Below are 15,126 nucleotides of genomic sequence, written 5' to 3'. Positions count from 1 at the left end.
ACCCTCTGGGTTGGAAGGTCAGATGGCAGTCGCTTTCGTAAAAACTAGTGCCTACGCCAAATCTTGGGATTAGTTGTCAATCGGACCCCAGGCTCCCATGAGCCGTGGCAATATACCGGGACAATGCGAGGAAGAAGGAAGAAGAATATAAAGGTGGTGTATACATATTTTTGGCACATTTTTCGTATTGATATTTTCACATTTTTTTTTTTTCAGTCACCAATCCTACGTTTACCTACTTCATAATCAAGTCAAGTCAAGTCAAAATATTCTTTATTCAAATAGGCCTAGCAACAAGCACTTTTAAATCGTCAAATTTTACAAATATCATCTTAATCTAAATTGTAATACCTACATAAAAATTGGCCATGCCGGAACGGTAGGACAGTGCAAAATTATGTACCTTTTTATAAGTATAACGAGCGAGCTCATCGCCAACAAACTGTCTCGCAGTTTGGCGAATATTTTGTTTTGTGGTACACATATTTTATATTTTAATGTTACAATAAATTTAAAAAAAAAGACGTGACTGTACAATAAATAAAATACATAAATACATACAAACTTTCAAATTCGCAATATTACTTACTACATCTACATTCTTCACAAAATTCTCAAACTTTATTAATACAATGTTTTAAGTAAAGAAACCTAAGGTAACTCCAGGTTACACCTACGCGGTCAAATGTCAACATTGATTTACGACTAAACTTTTTTGACAGATGGGACATGCCGAAGTCATAGGTTTGTTGGAGTAGATCTTGAAAGGCAAAATTTAAATCTATTGGAGCACAGAAACACGGTCCATTTAGTGCGATGGATTAATCAGAAGAGGGTTTATGTGGTAAACCACCCATAAATAAATAAATAAATATTATAGGGCATTCTTACACACATTGACTAAGTCCCACGGTAAGCTCAAGAAGGTTTGTGTTGTGGGTACTCAGACAACGATATATGTGATATACAAATACTTAAATACATAGAAAACACCCATGACTCAGGAACAAAGATCTGTGCTCATCACCCAAATAAATGCCCTTACCGGGATTTGAACCCAGGACCATCGGCTTCATAGGCAGAGCCACTAGCCACTAGGTCAGATCGGTCGTCGAATCCCATAGATTTCAATATTCGCTTCGTCTTTGACTGTGGCGCCGCCCACTTAGTTGTGGGACGTTTTGCTTTTTTGACAGTTGGCAGCTGTCAAATAGCATGAAGATGTCGTCCCACAAAAGTTGATATTTTTACTACGTCGTGCGTTGGCGTCGCTTCTATTTCCCCTACCACCAACTTCGCACATAGCCACTAGTACGAACATTATTTCAATATAATATTTTTACAGTACATCTATAATATTACCCTCCCTGTATACGTGCAGCCTATGGGGGTTCTATACGCAGCGGGCCTACGGGGCCCTCCGGATACAATATAACAACGCGTTCCGAGTGTTTATGTTTGCAGAAACGCGCGTGGACTGCTTCTAAGCGAATATGCGCAAACGATGCATATCCCTGGTGCGCCGGGTGCGGGCCAGCCCCAATCCTATCCTGTGTCTGATAGCGGAAAGACTTGACTGCCCGTATATGAGACACTGCTGCGAAAGGCATGTGTTCCAGCAGTGTATACATATTATGATAATTTATAAATACGAGTAGATGTAGAATAATTAATTAAGTACTAACATTAGAAACGTAAGTATACTAACAAATTTGTATGAGTCCATAGTACTCGAAATAAATGTTTTTCATTCATTCAATATTATTAGTAACAGTTTATTGATTTTTAACCAGGGCCAGGAAGAAGTATTGAATATATTAAAAATTCAATTTACCTGACGCGGCGAATTATGATCCGTATGACAGTCGCTCCAAATAACTTTTGTATAAACCTAATTTTTAAAATAATTGAAGGAATAGGTTTTATCTTATTTTTATTACTTAATTGACACATTTCAAAATAAAATAAAATGTGTTGAAGTACCAAAAAGTCTAAATACATTCGACATTGAAAGGTACTCCATACAAAAATGAGATGTTATTGAGATCATTATTTGGCGCGTCAATTATAGAAGTTTCAAAAGTCCACACTATGGAAGGTGGAGGTAAGGAATGGAATCTCCATGTAGCAAAAAGTGTCATCAACAATGAGCGGAATTCTTCATAGCAAAAATCAAACTGTCAGAGGGATTGACCTAACTGTTTTATCGACTTATCGATAAATATTTGTCACTTAACGAAACAAAGTTAAAGTAATGAAATCAGGCTTTTGGATATACATACAAACAAATTAACGGTGTCCCTAATTAGCTGACCGCCACTGTATTTTGGTATAATAGTAAAGAATAAAACAGAAAATACTTTTATGATGTAAAAGAACGTAACATTTAGAGCAATATATTGTGGAAGAATCTTCTTTGAAACTGAAATAAGAATCTTTCTGTATCCATTTTTTTATTGTTTTCTTTTAGGATTAACCATTTTAGTAACACGGCACGGAAATCACTCATGAAAACTCAAGTGACATAAATGACATATGTGACGCTGATATGATTTACTTTAATACGGAGATGCAAGTTGCTTTTCAAAGAGGTCAAATGTTACAGAATAATCTTTTAAGTTGATTATGGATACCTAATGCGATATTATTCCGTAACATCGATAAGTCGATAAAACAGTTAGGTCAATCCCTCTGACAGTTTGATTTTTGCTATGAAGAATTCCGCTCATTGGTCATCAACAAACCTTAAATAGGTGGCGCTACAGTACCTAGAATATCATACACCGCGCACTTCACTCCGTCAATAACGCCTAGGTTCTTAGCTGCTCTAGCGCTACTCTGGAGAGATTAGCTGACAGCTGGACACTTTTACAGTAGTTCTACCATAAGAGATTTCACTCCTTTTAATTTTATACTTCATAGTCTACACCTTCACATTGGTAGAATCCACCTTGCTAAAATGGTCGAGGAGTAAAAACCATTGAGGGAAGAAAAAAAAGGTGTGGAAGTTTTTGAGTTTTTTTTAAATTACGGATTTCCCCTTCCTTTATAGTTTCAGCTACTCTAAATCGCAAGGTAACCAAGCGGTAGTTTGAATAAAAGGAAGAATACAAGAGAGATGTGTATGACATACGATTAAGAATTATCAACCTGCAGAGGCAGCATGGTTCCATTTTTTTCACTTGTCACTTTCGCACTTACACACTTGTTAGAACGGGACAGGCATGGTGACAAATGATAAAGAGCCAACCATCTTAGCCCTACAGCTCATAATGATTACCAGCTTCATATATAAGTACTAACCACACCACAAAAATGTAACTCGGTGAAATAAATTATAACTTAGCGGCTAGGTAAGACTTTAGCGACTAGACGCTGAGTAAGTATTAAGCGCCTTGGTAAATTTTTCGGATGCCCGTTTTATTGTTACCCCGTATTCTCTCTTCACGGCTATGCGAAGGAAAATTTCTCGATTAAAACACAATTCGATAATAAGTTCCGTTTACACGTGTATTTATCATCTCAGTTATAAATTTAAAATTTAATCCATGTCGGTATTCTTAAAAGTAAACAATAACATATATTTGGTTACTTTCGCCCCGATTCGAAGAATGAAATACGATAACGATAAGTTCTGGTTTAGAGAAGTTTTCATTTAAATATCGTTTGTATGTCGTATAATTGTCAGAAGCAGCTCGATATTGGCAACAAATGTCACTTTGACGAAATAGACGTCAATTTTGACATGTCGTTTAGTTATCGATCTTTTAAAGATCTTAAACATGTCTTAATCATTCTTCGAATCGGGCCGTTTGTTATTGTTAGATGGAGCAATGGTTATCTCCATTCGAGCAACATGCTTTCAGTCTGCGAAAGCTCGCGGTTCGCTACGGACGCGTAGCCACGTAGCACGTCTACGGTTCTCCGCTGCTACGATCTTTTCAAACTTTTTATGTGATTTAATTCTATCCGCTACGATACTTTTGAGTGCTGCAAATAAATAATGAATGATAGTCATGCGTTTATGCTCTGTACTTATCCAAATATAATCAAAGTTTGAGTGCTGATAAAAGTTATGAGTGTATTAGATAATTTGATAAGTGAAAAGTTCTTTATATCGGCGGTTTAATAGTGTGAGCAACCTTAAATAAAAATAGTTGCAGAGTTTTGAAAGTATAAATCCAGTTCATAACATAGTGATGAAAACTTAAAACTATTTTAATTTAACAGTCAACATATTCATATTAAAGTTAAGTGTATTTAAATTCAACATGACTGAATTTCTGCGTTTTAATGAGACTTATGAGGCTTTTGAGCAGCGATGCACCAACGAGACTGTTTTCGACTGTACCGAAGAAGAGATGTTATGGTGGATGATAGGGCCTCGACGTCTTTCGCTGACAGTGTTGACACCGGTGACGGTTGTGTTGCTGCTTATCTTCGCGACGGGAGTGGCGGGGAACGTGGCGGTGTGTGTGGTGATCGTGCGGCACCCGGCCATGCACACAGCCACCAACTACTACCTGTTCAGCTTGGCCCTCAGCGACCTGCTGTTGCTGCTATTCGGTCAGTACATTATATTCCTATAAAAATGTATTAGCTACTTAATTTTGAGTGCCGATCCACAACGGCCTCGGCTTAGTCGGTAGTTTAGGCAGGGGCCTACGAAGCAGGAGACCTTGGGTTGGGTTGAGGGCATTTATTTGTATATTTATCAAGGATATTATTTCCTGAGTTTTCTATGCATATAAGTATATATTTATCTATCTGTATAAGTATGTATGTAATCGCCTAGTATTCATAGTATTAACTTTGCTTAGTTTGGGGCTAGGTTGATCTGTGTATGTGTAAAAAAATCACGGTACACTTCTGGATCTGGATGCAACTAGCCCAGGACCGGGATAAATGGCGCATAGGTCAGAAGAGAGGGATATGCTCGGCATATGGCTCAGGATATTAGACTAAAATGATGATGACGATGACAATGATGATGGCTCTAGCTCTAGACTTCTTATATATTTCTATTGCGAGGACGCGAGGTAGGTCGTAGGATCAGCGACAGCCCGAGTAATATAAAAAGGCTATGGATGGACGGAAAATAAAATAGTTTTAAACATAAAATAATAAATGAATGAATGGGGCCGACCTTCTGGATATAATTCGGTTTGTTTCCGGCAGCCGCCGGATTCAGTATTTTAATTTTTGGTTCGTTTTAATCTTCTCTCATTATAACTCCTTTACAGTCTTTACACCCACGCTTATCGAACTCTCATTTTATCAAAAATATAATTTATTATTTTGACTAGGAAAATGCGATGTCATTTCATGACGTTGAAAGTCGAATGACAGATATTTGAATTATCTTCTTTATTTTTCCGTTTACATGTTTTGACGACCGGTCTGGCCTAGTGGGTAGTGACCATGCCTATGAAGCCGATGGTCCCGGGTTCAAATCCTGATAAGGGCATATATTTGTGTGATGAGCATGGTTATTTGTTCCTGAGTCATGGGTGTTTTCTATGTATTTATATATTATATATATCGTTGTCTAAGTAACACAAGCCTTATTGAGCTTACTGTGGGACTTAGTCAATTTGTGTAAGAATATCCTTATTATATTTATTTATTTTATTTAACATGTAAGTCGGCAAAAAGGCGGCTGATATAAAAATAAAAATGAGGTCGAATAGATTTATGAAAGGGCGAGCGAGATGCGTGAATATGAATGATAATGAATGAAAAGTGTTGCAAACATATAGTATAGTTGAATTTTGCCCCATAGTTACTAGTTCTCTGGTTGACTTAACCCGAAAAAACATTGATTTTGTTACAAAAACATGTCTCTAACATATTCTGCGGACACATAAAAATATTAATTGTGTGATTTTTACGGCGATCGGAGTCGTAAAACGACCAATACTGGCGTTTTACTGCAGCAACTAATATCACTTCCTGGCCGCGGGACTCGTAAAATATAATGAACACTAGCGTTAACGTGTTATCTCAGGTCCCAGGTGTATAATATGTAGTCACTGTACAATTTAATCTCTTGGTATATGTTAAATGTTAACTTACTGCACCTTAACCGTGAAATTTTCAGAAGGGCTACTAATGTAAACTAATCTATGTACATTCATATAGCTTAATTGTATATATCAGAGGCCTGAAAGGGTAGTATTAAAATTTAAGTGATTGATAATGAAATTCGAGTACCATAAAGGCAAGGGTCAGATACAGTCAAAACACTTGAGTAAACTACTAATACCAATACGATTATTAGAAGAAATTAAATTATTTTTTGAAAATATTTTTATTTCAAGTGATTTTTATGAATTATTTCTTAGTTATTAATATATGCTCGGAATGGACAGAATTGTTGATATACTTTTATTTATACCTTTGTATTTATAACATATGTTATAACTTTTTAGATAATTCTGACAATAAAATATTATATATAATATGTAAACATCAGTAGATTAGTAAACTGAAATAAATGTCATATACTAAAAAAAAGTGACCATCAAGCAATAGCTGAGGACGGTGGTTCGATTCCAGCCTGGGGCACTGGAGGCCTTGGTCACCTTTTCTTACAATATGACATTTATTTCATAATTTGTTTATATTGCATAAATTAAGATAATATTTTAATGACAGAATTATCTAAAAAGTTATAACATATGTTATAAATACAAATTAAGGTATTAACAATTTTGTCCATTCCGAGCGTATATTAATAACTAAGAAATAATTCGTCGACAGCTTCGGAGGTGCGGTCACGTATCGCGTATGGCGAAGGAGAATGGTGAAGCGCATCTTTTATTCTGAACTAGAACTTTAAGCGGAACCTTGGCGGAAAACTCCTCACTCCTCCGATAGAAAGATGTTCAGAAACGACACATGAAAAGATGCAACATCGAGCCCTCTCAGTGGGAAGGTTTGGCAGCACATGGTCCTGATTGGCGCAGGTTGGTGCAGGGCAATTTGCGTGATTTCGAGGAGCAACGTAAAGCTGACCTCGACGCTAAACGCGACGAGCTGAAAACACGCCAGCCTGCGTCCATTCACTACCACTACGTGGCTGGAGTCCCCACGTCCCGCATGTGCATGGGGATTCACCTCGAAGATCAGTTACGTCAGCGATCTTCGGGCCCATGCTCGCCGAGCTAGGAGTCGAAGTGTCGCCATGGTCGAAATCGGCTGGAAGGATCATCATCATTATGACCATCTTTAGTAATGCAATTTTAAATTTTTAAATAAATGTGCTACACTTCCAAAAATTGTCTGCAAACATTTTACGCGACAGCTATAGTTCGTGTCATCCACGATAACGCACAGATTTATCAAATAAATTATCAAACCTAACCTAACCTTTAATCAAATTACAATAGGGGTCAAGGCACGCGTTATCGTGAATGACACGACCTACGAGTATACTCCATATAAAAATTACAATACCTATACTCCATATAAAAATGAACTGTCATGGAACCCATCATTCGACGCGAGAATATTGAAATGTTGACGTGTTGAGTTGATGTCAGCAGGATCAACTGAAGACATTTCAAACAATAAGAAGAATAGCATTTCAAAGTTTCGCGTTTTGAACACATTTAAAAATATATTCAAAACAGGGTTTATCGCGAAATTATTTGTTAACTTTACCACGACCAGTGAATCCTGCGTCGAAACGTCGGAAATAAAAGTAACTAATTAAATTCGCGATCTGTATGAATATGTTTTAAGAACAAGATTTCCAAACATACTAAATATGTTAACACGGGTCACTCACGTATTTTAAGTCGAAAACGCTCGACATGTTTCACTCCGTACCGAGGAGTATCGTCAGGAGCTTGCGTTAACGGATCGGCGCAGACTGCGGGACTCGGTGGCGGCATTATTATCAAATAATGGGTTGGACATAACACTCACTACGTCATTCGCTAATGGTTCGTCTACACTGACTCAAAATACGTGAGTGACCCGCTTTAACATATTTAATGTCTGTGTCGAACGGCAGTTATTAAAATTCCAAACATCTTGAGGAAATCAGTAAAAATACTTGAAATTAAAGAAAGATCTCGATGAATTGAGCGGTTTTAAGTCTGTTATTAAAACATATCCAGGATTCCAATAGGGCGCATTATTCAGGCAAACTTCAAATAGCGATTCATCCAAATACGCGAATAGAATTTCTAAAAATACGCCTGTTATTTTTCGATGTTGCGGCATTTTCATATCAACACTGTGATGTAGAATTAAATTGTGTTTATACCGCACGCATTGTTCTTTTACCAACGCGAGGCTCGGGCCATGCCGTAAATATATATTTTTTTTACTTCCAGAGCGATTATATCCGAATATTCAATATAAATATTTTTAACACACTTGTTCGTAACATAGCGTTGAACTTGTTAAACCGCTCCTAGATATTAAACCCGCGTGCTTTTTTCATTATAATTATCGAACTTGTATGATAATCCGATTGACACTTTTTAGGGTTCCGTAGCCAAATGGCATAAAACGGAACCCTTATAGTTTCGCCATGTCCGTTTGTCTGTCTGTCTGTCTGAGGCTTTGCTCCGTGGTCGTTAGTGCTAGAAAGCTGAAATTTGGCATGGATATCTAAATCAATAAAGCCGACAAAGTCGTACAATAAAATCTAAAAAATTTTTTTTAGGGTACCTCCCCTACACGTAAAGTGGGGGTGAACATTTTTTTTGGCTTCAACCCTACAGTGTGGGATATCGTTGGAAAGGTCTTTCAAAACTAATAGGGGTCTTCAACAAACTTTTCTTGATAAAGTGAATATATACGGAGATAATTGCTCCGAAAAAAAAAGTGTGTCCTCCCCCCTCTAACTTTTGAACCATAGGTTCAAAAAATATGAAAAAAATCTTGGAAGTAGAGCTTAAGAAAGACATTAAATGAAAACTATAGCGGACATGATCAGTTTAGCTGTTTTTGAGTTATCGCAAAAAGTTTCCCCTTCATAATAAAAAGACTTACTTTCATTAGGTACTGATTATGCAAATTTGCCTATTTGTTTAACTCGGGTGAAAGGTACCGTTTCATCCCTCGGTTAACAATTTACTATACTTTAAGCTCCAGTTTAGCTTATTGTGACGGAAGAGTAACTACGGAATCCTACACTGAGCGTGGCCCGACATGCTCTTGGCCGGTTTTGTTTAATTGTACTTTTACTAACTGTTATATTAGTTTATATAGTTCGTGTCATCCACGATGACGCGCAGATTTGTCAAATCTAACCTTTAATAACATGACAATACGAGTCAAGGCACGCGTCGTCATAAATGAAATGATCTATACCAGTTAGTAAAATAAATAAGTTTTGTTTTTTCCATGCAAGTGTGTTGAGAAACCTCGCATGAAACACGTGTGCATTGGTCATTACACACATCGGCTGTCTAATGGCGCGCTCGCTTTTAGCTCGCGCGCAAAGTATCGCCTCGAGTGATATGACCAACGTAGCACACTTGTATCATAATATGCTATTATCAAGACCACTATACCACCCCACACCATGGTTTTCAAACGCAAAAAAATGCCAATTTATGTGCAGGGCTGGTACCCCACTTTCCTTTCCTATTTTTTTATAACTTTGTTGGCGGGATTTTCATTTTATTTTCTTTATTTAGGATTACCAACAGATAAATCTATATAACAATCAGGAATGATGCTTATCTAATTATAGGTAACCACAACTTATGAAGTGAGAATGCAGAGTAATCTTACGGTTAAATTAATTAGTACCAGTACATTACAAATGCTAGAATACATACTACATAGGATGGTACATACTTACTACATAAATAGGATGATATACAAATATTTTATTAAGTATTTTTAAGACAACTGTAAATCTGTGGCTAATTACTTTGGGATATCCAGTGAGTTTGGGATATTTCATCACCTTCGTTTTAAACTGTTCTAGTCTATCGTTAAATATGTCAACTCCCGCAGAATCTGGGATATGGTTGTATAATTTTACCATTAGAGTTACGACCTAAATTTGGTTTCCCAAATGGAATGCTAAACAGCTTATAGGCAGCCTACAAAAGTACAAACCAGGACGAGGTAGCTTAGCAGGAGTAGTTCTTTTAATTTTACTTAACAATTCTGGACAATCCAGCTCCGTACTATTAACCAATTTATAAAGGAACATTAAATCTAGCACATTTCTCCTGTTACTTAGTGAAATAATTCATATACACGGTGTAACATGAGGAACCCGAAAGATTTTAACCACGCACTTCTGAGACCAAAAGAAGGAAAATATGCTATACGAGATTAAGTAAATTTAGCAAAAAAAATGGTTTAAATTTTTTTTATTTTAGATATATTTGGACATAAAAAGGTAATGTTAGGGTAAAACTGGCACTGAAAATGATTTTTTATGTTACGAACGGGCATGGACATGGCGAAACTGCAAGGGTTCCTAACTTCCCAGTGACTACGGAACTGTAAAAAACCGAAGTCACGAAAGTTTGAAAGCTATTAAAATTATTTGTGGTCCGTTCAAAGCGAATCATTCAAAAGTGGTACCAATGTGGAAGTAAAGTCAGTCACCGGTTATATGCAGTAAGACATTTTCAAGTCATTCAAAATCGACATCTCCTATTAGTGAGTATATAAAAATAAATAAGCTTAGAATTCCAAAATTTATTTATAAGTTAACTTTTACCGGCTGAATCCTAATTAATTTTCTTGAAAAATGAGAAAAGTAAGTTGCAAAATATAAGGAGGGCCTGTATAAGAACGTCAATCACACATTGACAAGTAATATTACTTTCAATCCATGCGTGCCAGCTTTCCTGAATTCACCTGTTGGAGGTGGGTTCGTCGACGTGCCAGCCATTAAGGTAATGTGGGGTAAATGTAGTTGACAATTGAGGTATTGTTGCTTAGGCATAGTGGTTGTAAGCGGAATGTTCAGCTGTGGCGTTTTATTTGTCATATAACGTCGGGTGAGAATACGTTTGTGCCATACGCCACTTACATTGGTTTGCAGGAGAGCGAAAAGAAGCAAAAAAATGTTTTTCGAAAAGTTTTATATTTAGGTCATATTGAACTTTTTTATGATTTAGGCATGTTTATTACTGCCATATCCGTAAGTTAAATGTACAATGTATGACATGACACAAAATTTTGGATATGTCACCATTTTTGTGATAATTTTCTGTTGATAGAGTGTAATTATCCTATAGCAAAATACAGATATGACACAAAAGTTTTGAAAATTAACAATTTTAAAACCGATTAGTGTCAATTTATAGTATATTTTTTCTTATTATAGAAATCATAAAAAAACATTTTTTCTCAAAAATGTATATGGCACAAACGTATTCTCCGCCGACGATATGTCTGTGAGGTTCCGTTGGAAATGTCGATGTTAGTGGCTTTTGTGGCTACAGTATTTAGCGCATAGTAATATACTAATAGTGGTTCATACAAAATACTTTATTTGTCGATCATAGGTGTACACAACATAGTAGTATGATGATAAAAAATTGGCTCGTCCCACTATTTCGTACCCAAAGGCATAAGAAATTATGTTTAATTGCTTATAATTAAACATAATTTTTTAATTATTATAGCATGTACAGTCAGCGTCAAATACTTCGTAGCAGTCAAAGTGGCCAAATAGTTCGGTACACCATACTAAATATATGGTGTACCGAACTATTTGGCTACTTTGGTTGCTACAAAGTATTTGACGCTGACTGTACCATGCACTTAATTAAGATTTGCAAACAGAATGTATGTCAATGCAATTAATTAAACATTTCAGTAATGTAAACATATAAGTAATAAATAATAAGTAAGTATTTTATACTATCACATATTATTAAATTTAAAATGTTATTTATCGCATTTTATATAGAAAAAACTATGCCATCTATGACAAATAGAGCAAACTAGGGTAGGTTATAGGGTGTTACGTTGTTGTGACATCTGAGTAGAGTTCGTAAGCAAAGGTGCCAAGGCGTTATAGAATGCGCTATTAAGAGTAATACTATCTACTACTAAGGAACGTTGATATTAAAAAAAAGAATTGAAACGATGCTGTCAATTAATCTTCAGACAAGAACAAACGGGAGAAGATGACGTCGGTGGCGGTTCCTGGAACAAACCCATCGGTATGTCTTGTCCAGTAAAGACTGTGAGTTGAATATCGTATTTCATTGAAAGCCCTTGTCATCCACGATTGAAGGTTCTGATGTGCTGTCTCTAGTGTACGCCCACGATTCCCGACATATAATAATCAGTAAAGATTTTCTGTGAAAAAGCTTTCATGTGATGCCTGTGTACAACCCAATATCTGCCGGATGTTTTACGAGAGTGTATAGTCGCGAAAATATAAGTTTCGTCTCAGTCGCGGTAAAGGCAAAGAGACGAAACCTCAAGGTTTAAAGTGCGCAGTATTGGGACAGTTATCGGTTGATAAGGGTCACCTTTAGAGCGTTCTAATTCCGAATCACTTTAGTAAGTATTGAAACTAAGAGCGGCAAAAAGGGATTGGTTTCAAAGGTATTTCCTCCCGTAAGCTCTCCGGATTTGGAATATAATCCCCGCTGAGGTTTTCGAGGAGTATAGTTCTACAGTATGGGTATAGGATTCCACAAAAAAAGAGTGTAGCTACATGTTTTAAAAGGATCCACCAGGCGCATGTGACATCCCTGAAGTTTCCAGCGTTCTTAGACTTCGATAATCGCTTAATTGAGGTCAGGCGGGATTTAGGCTTGTTTGCCGCCGACGTGTAATAAAAGAATTGTGTTTATGAAATAAGGGCTGTTCAAATATTGTGTTTTCGATATTTTCATATTATAAACATTTACTGTTTAGCTGGGTTTATTATATTATATTAACTACTAGCGAGTCGCCCCGGCTTCGCACGCGTACTAAAACATTTTCCAGCGTCATTAGCAAATATCGTAATATTTTAACCAATTTATACAAAACCTTAACAAATTAACTTTTCTCAAGAAAGAAAATCCGTTCATTAGTTTTTGTGTTTATTGCGAACATACAGACAAACAGACGTGGCGAGGGACTTTGTTGTATAAGGTACCAGACTGAATTTCAGACTGCTTAGGCAAGAATTTCAATAAGATCAGATGCTGTCAGGCCAATTTTGACTAAGTAGTCTAGATTGATTGATCAGCGTCTTATTTGATAAGTCGATATATTACTTCGTTATTAATTTCAATGAAAGTCTTTGAAGACTTCAAACGAAAATATGGGTATTATGAATATGTGTAGAAGCTTTGTTTCATTTGCGTTTATCTTATATTGCTTTGCAAATATTATCTTTTTAGAATATAATATTTTGCAAGATAAGTGGATATATAACGGAAGAGTATGTAAACGTGTATTTTGCAAAATAATATTAGGGAAACGTCCCCTTGAGCATAATTTAACATTTTTCCTTTATTAGAACTGGGGAACAACCTCTGGGGAACCAACTGGAGAAGAACCCATCTTACAGAAAACCGTAGCCAAATAACACTAGACCCTACTCATAGTGTTGTGTTCCTGCCAGTAAGTAAGGTTGCCAGAGCTCAACGAGGGTGCGGAGTGTCAGGGTCGGCAGCGCGCATGTATTCCTCTGTAGTTTCAGGCGTACGTAAGCTACGAAGACTGATAACCATCAGGCGGGCCGTACGCTTGTTTGCCACGGACGTAGCATGAAAAAAAGCCGGTGTGTATATTCTGTATGTATATCTTCTATGGTCACTTTTAATATGACGTCAAAATTATCGCCCGGTTCCTCAAGTAATAGAATAGAATATCATTTATTTCAGTATAAGTACACAGTTATACAATACATACAAAGAAAGAAAGAGAAAAAAAAAAGACTTATAACTAACTTGTATACTGTATATAATTATACTGAAAAAGGTGAACACTCAGCATAATGCCCGGTCCTACTGAACTTTAACACCCTTATTCATAAACGTGTACTAAAGTTACGATGCCGCTAATCATCGTTTGTCCCTTTCCATCATACCAATACGTCGGAAAGGGACAAACGATGATTAGCGGCATCGTAACTTCAGTACACGTTGATGAATAAGGGGGTTGCTATTAAGCGTACTACGCTGACGCCGGTCGGTCGTGATGTGCCGGTAATTTTTGTTTTGCATTCGCAGGAACAATCTTCCGCAGGCGAGATGATCGATCTATTGACGGTATTGTTTTTTGACACAAAAACACAACCCCACATTCCTTCGGCCACAATATCAGCCGACCATGCACGTAACTTCCAATCCATTCGTTTTCTACAGGTTGTATATATTTCCATTTTTTAGTTGAAATTTTACAGCAATAATCTGATGATAAACTGTTACTACAGTCATCCATTGTGCTTTAAAGATACGAGTAAAATTGTGTCGTACGATTATTTTGATACAATTACGTTCCAACTCTGAGATTTTTGGTTTAAATAAGCTTATATGACAATAAAAACCTGTGAATTTCATGCGATGGATTACTACTATTAATTGCCAACTATAAAACAAAATAGTGAAAATGAGAATAGACCATTTTAAAAGTAAATAGCCCAAATTCTGGTCATGATAATTGCTATTTTAATGTTTTTTAAGGCAATTAAAAAGAGCGATTTGTAACTGGACAAATTTCAATTTTTTTTTATCTTTTTTTTACAATAGTAATGGTTGCCAAATGTAAGTTTTTGGTTACCAAATACAAAAATAATAATATACTTATAAACGTTGTTTTCATAATGGCCTCTGGTGTAAATTATAACTGTTACTCGAAAAGCAATTAGTTTGTTGGATTAAATGCTAAGGAACCCTGCAAAGGGAAACTGTGTGTTAGATAATTTACACTAAGGGTGCGAGACCCTTCCTTGTTTACACCGCTAAACAGGATTTTGTGTCTACACAATGCTCACTAAGGATATATTTTTATCTATGATCTGTAGTTGTATGGGTATAGGTATTGTTCACTTTGTTCATCTACTTCCATAAATTTGATTTGTGTATAAAGATAAAACTGATCCTCGACGACCGGATGATGTGCTAGGGATATATATTTCCGGAAATATCAAATATTATGTAACTATAGCTTACTATCCCTAGT

At 36.3% G+C, this 15,126-nt stretch overlaps 1 protein-coding gene across 1 annotated transcript in view; it reads left to right on the top strand.

Moving 5' to 3' along the window:
* The first annotated feature begins 4,271 nt into the window (after positions 1-4,271).
* Positions 4,272-15,126, top strand: part of LOC133525349 (neuropeptides capa receptor-like) — a 146,549-nt gene continuing 135,694 nt past the window's right edge. Inside the window, exon 1 of the mRNA XM_061861633.1 lies at positions 4,272-4,566. Coding sequence (XP_061717617.1) covers positions 4,272-4,566 — 295 coding nt within the window. The remainder of the gene's footprint in view (positions 4,567-15,126) is intronic.

This window comes from Cydia pomonella, chromosome 14, assembly GCF_033807575.1.
Source record: "Cydia pomonella isolate Wapato2018A chromosome 14, ilCydPomo1, whole genome shotgun sequence".
Classification (NCBI taxonomy): Eukaryota; Metazoa; Arthropoda; class Insecta; order Lepidoptera; family Tortricidae; genus Cydia; species Cydia pomonella.
The sequence above is the reverse complement of the archived record's forward strand: the minus strand, read 5'-3'. Positions and strand labels throughout refer to the sequence as shown.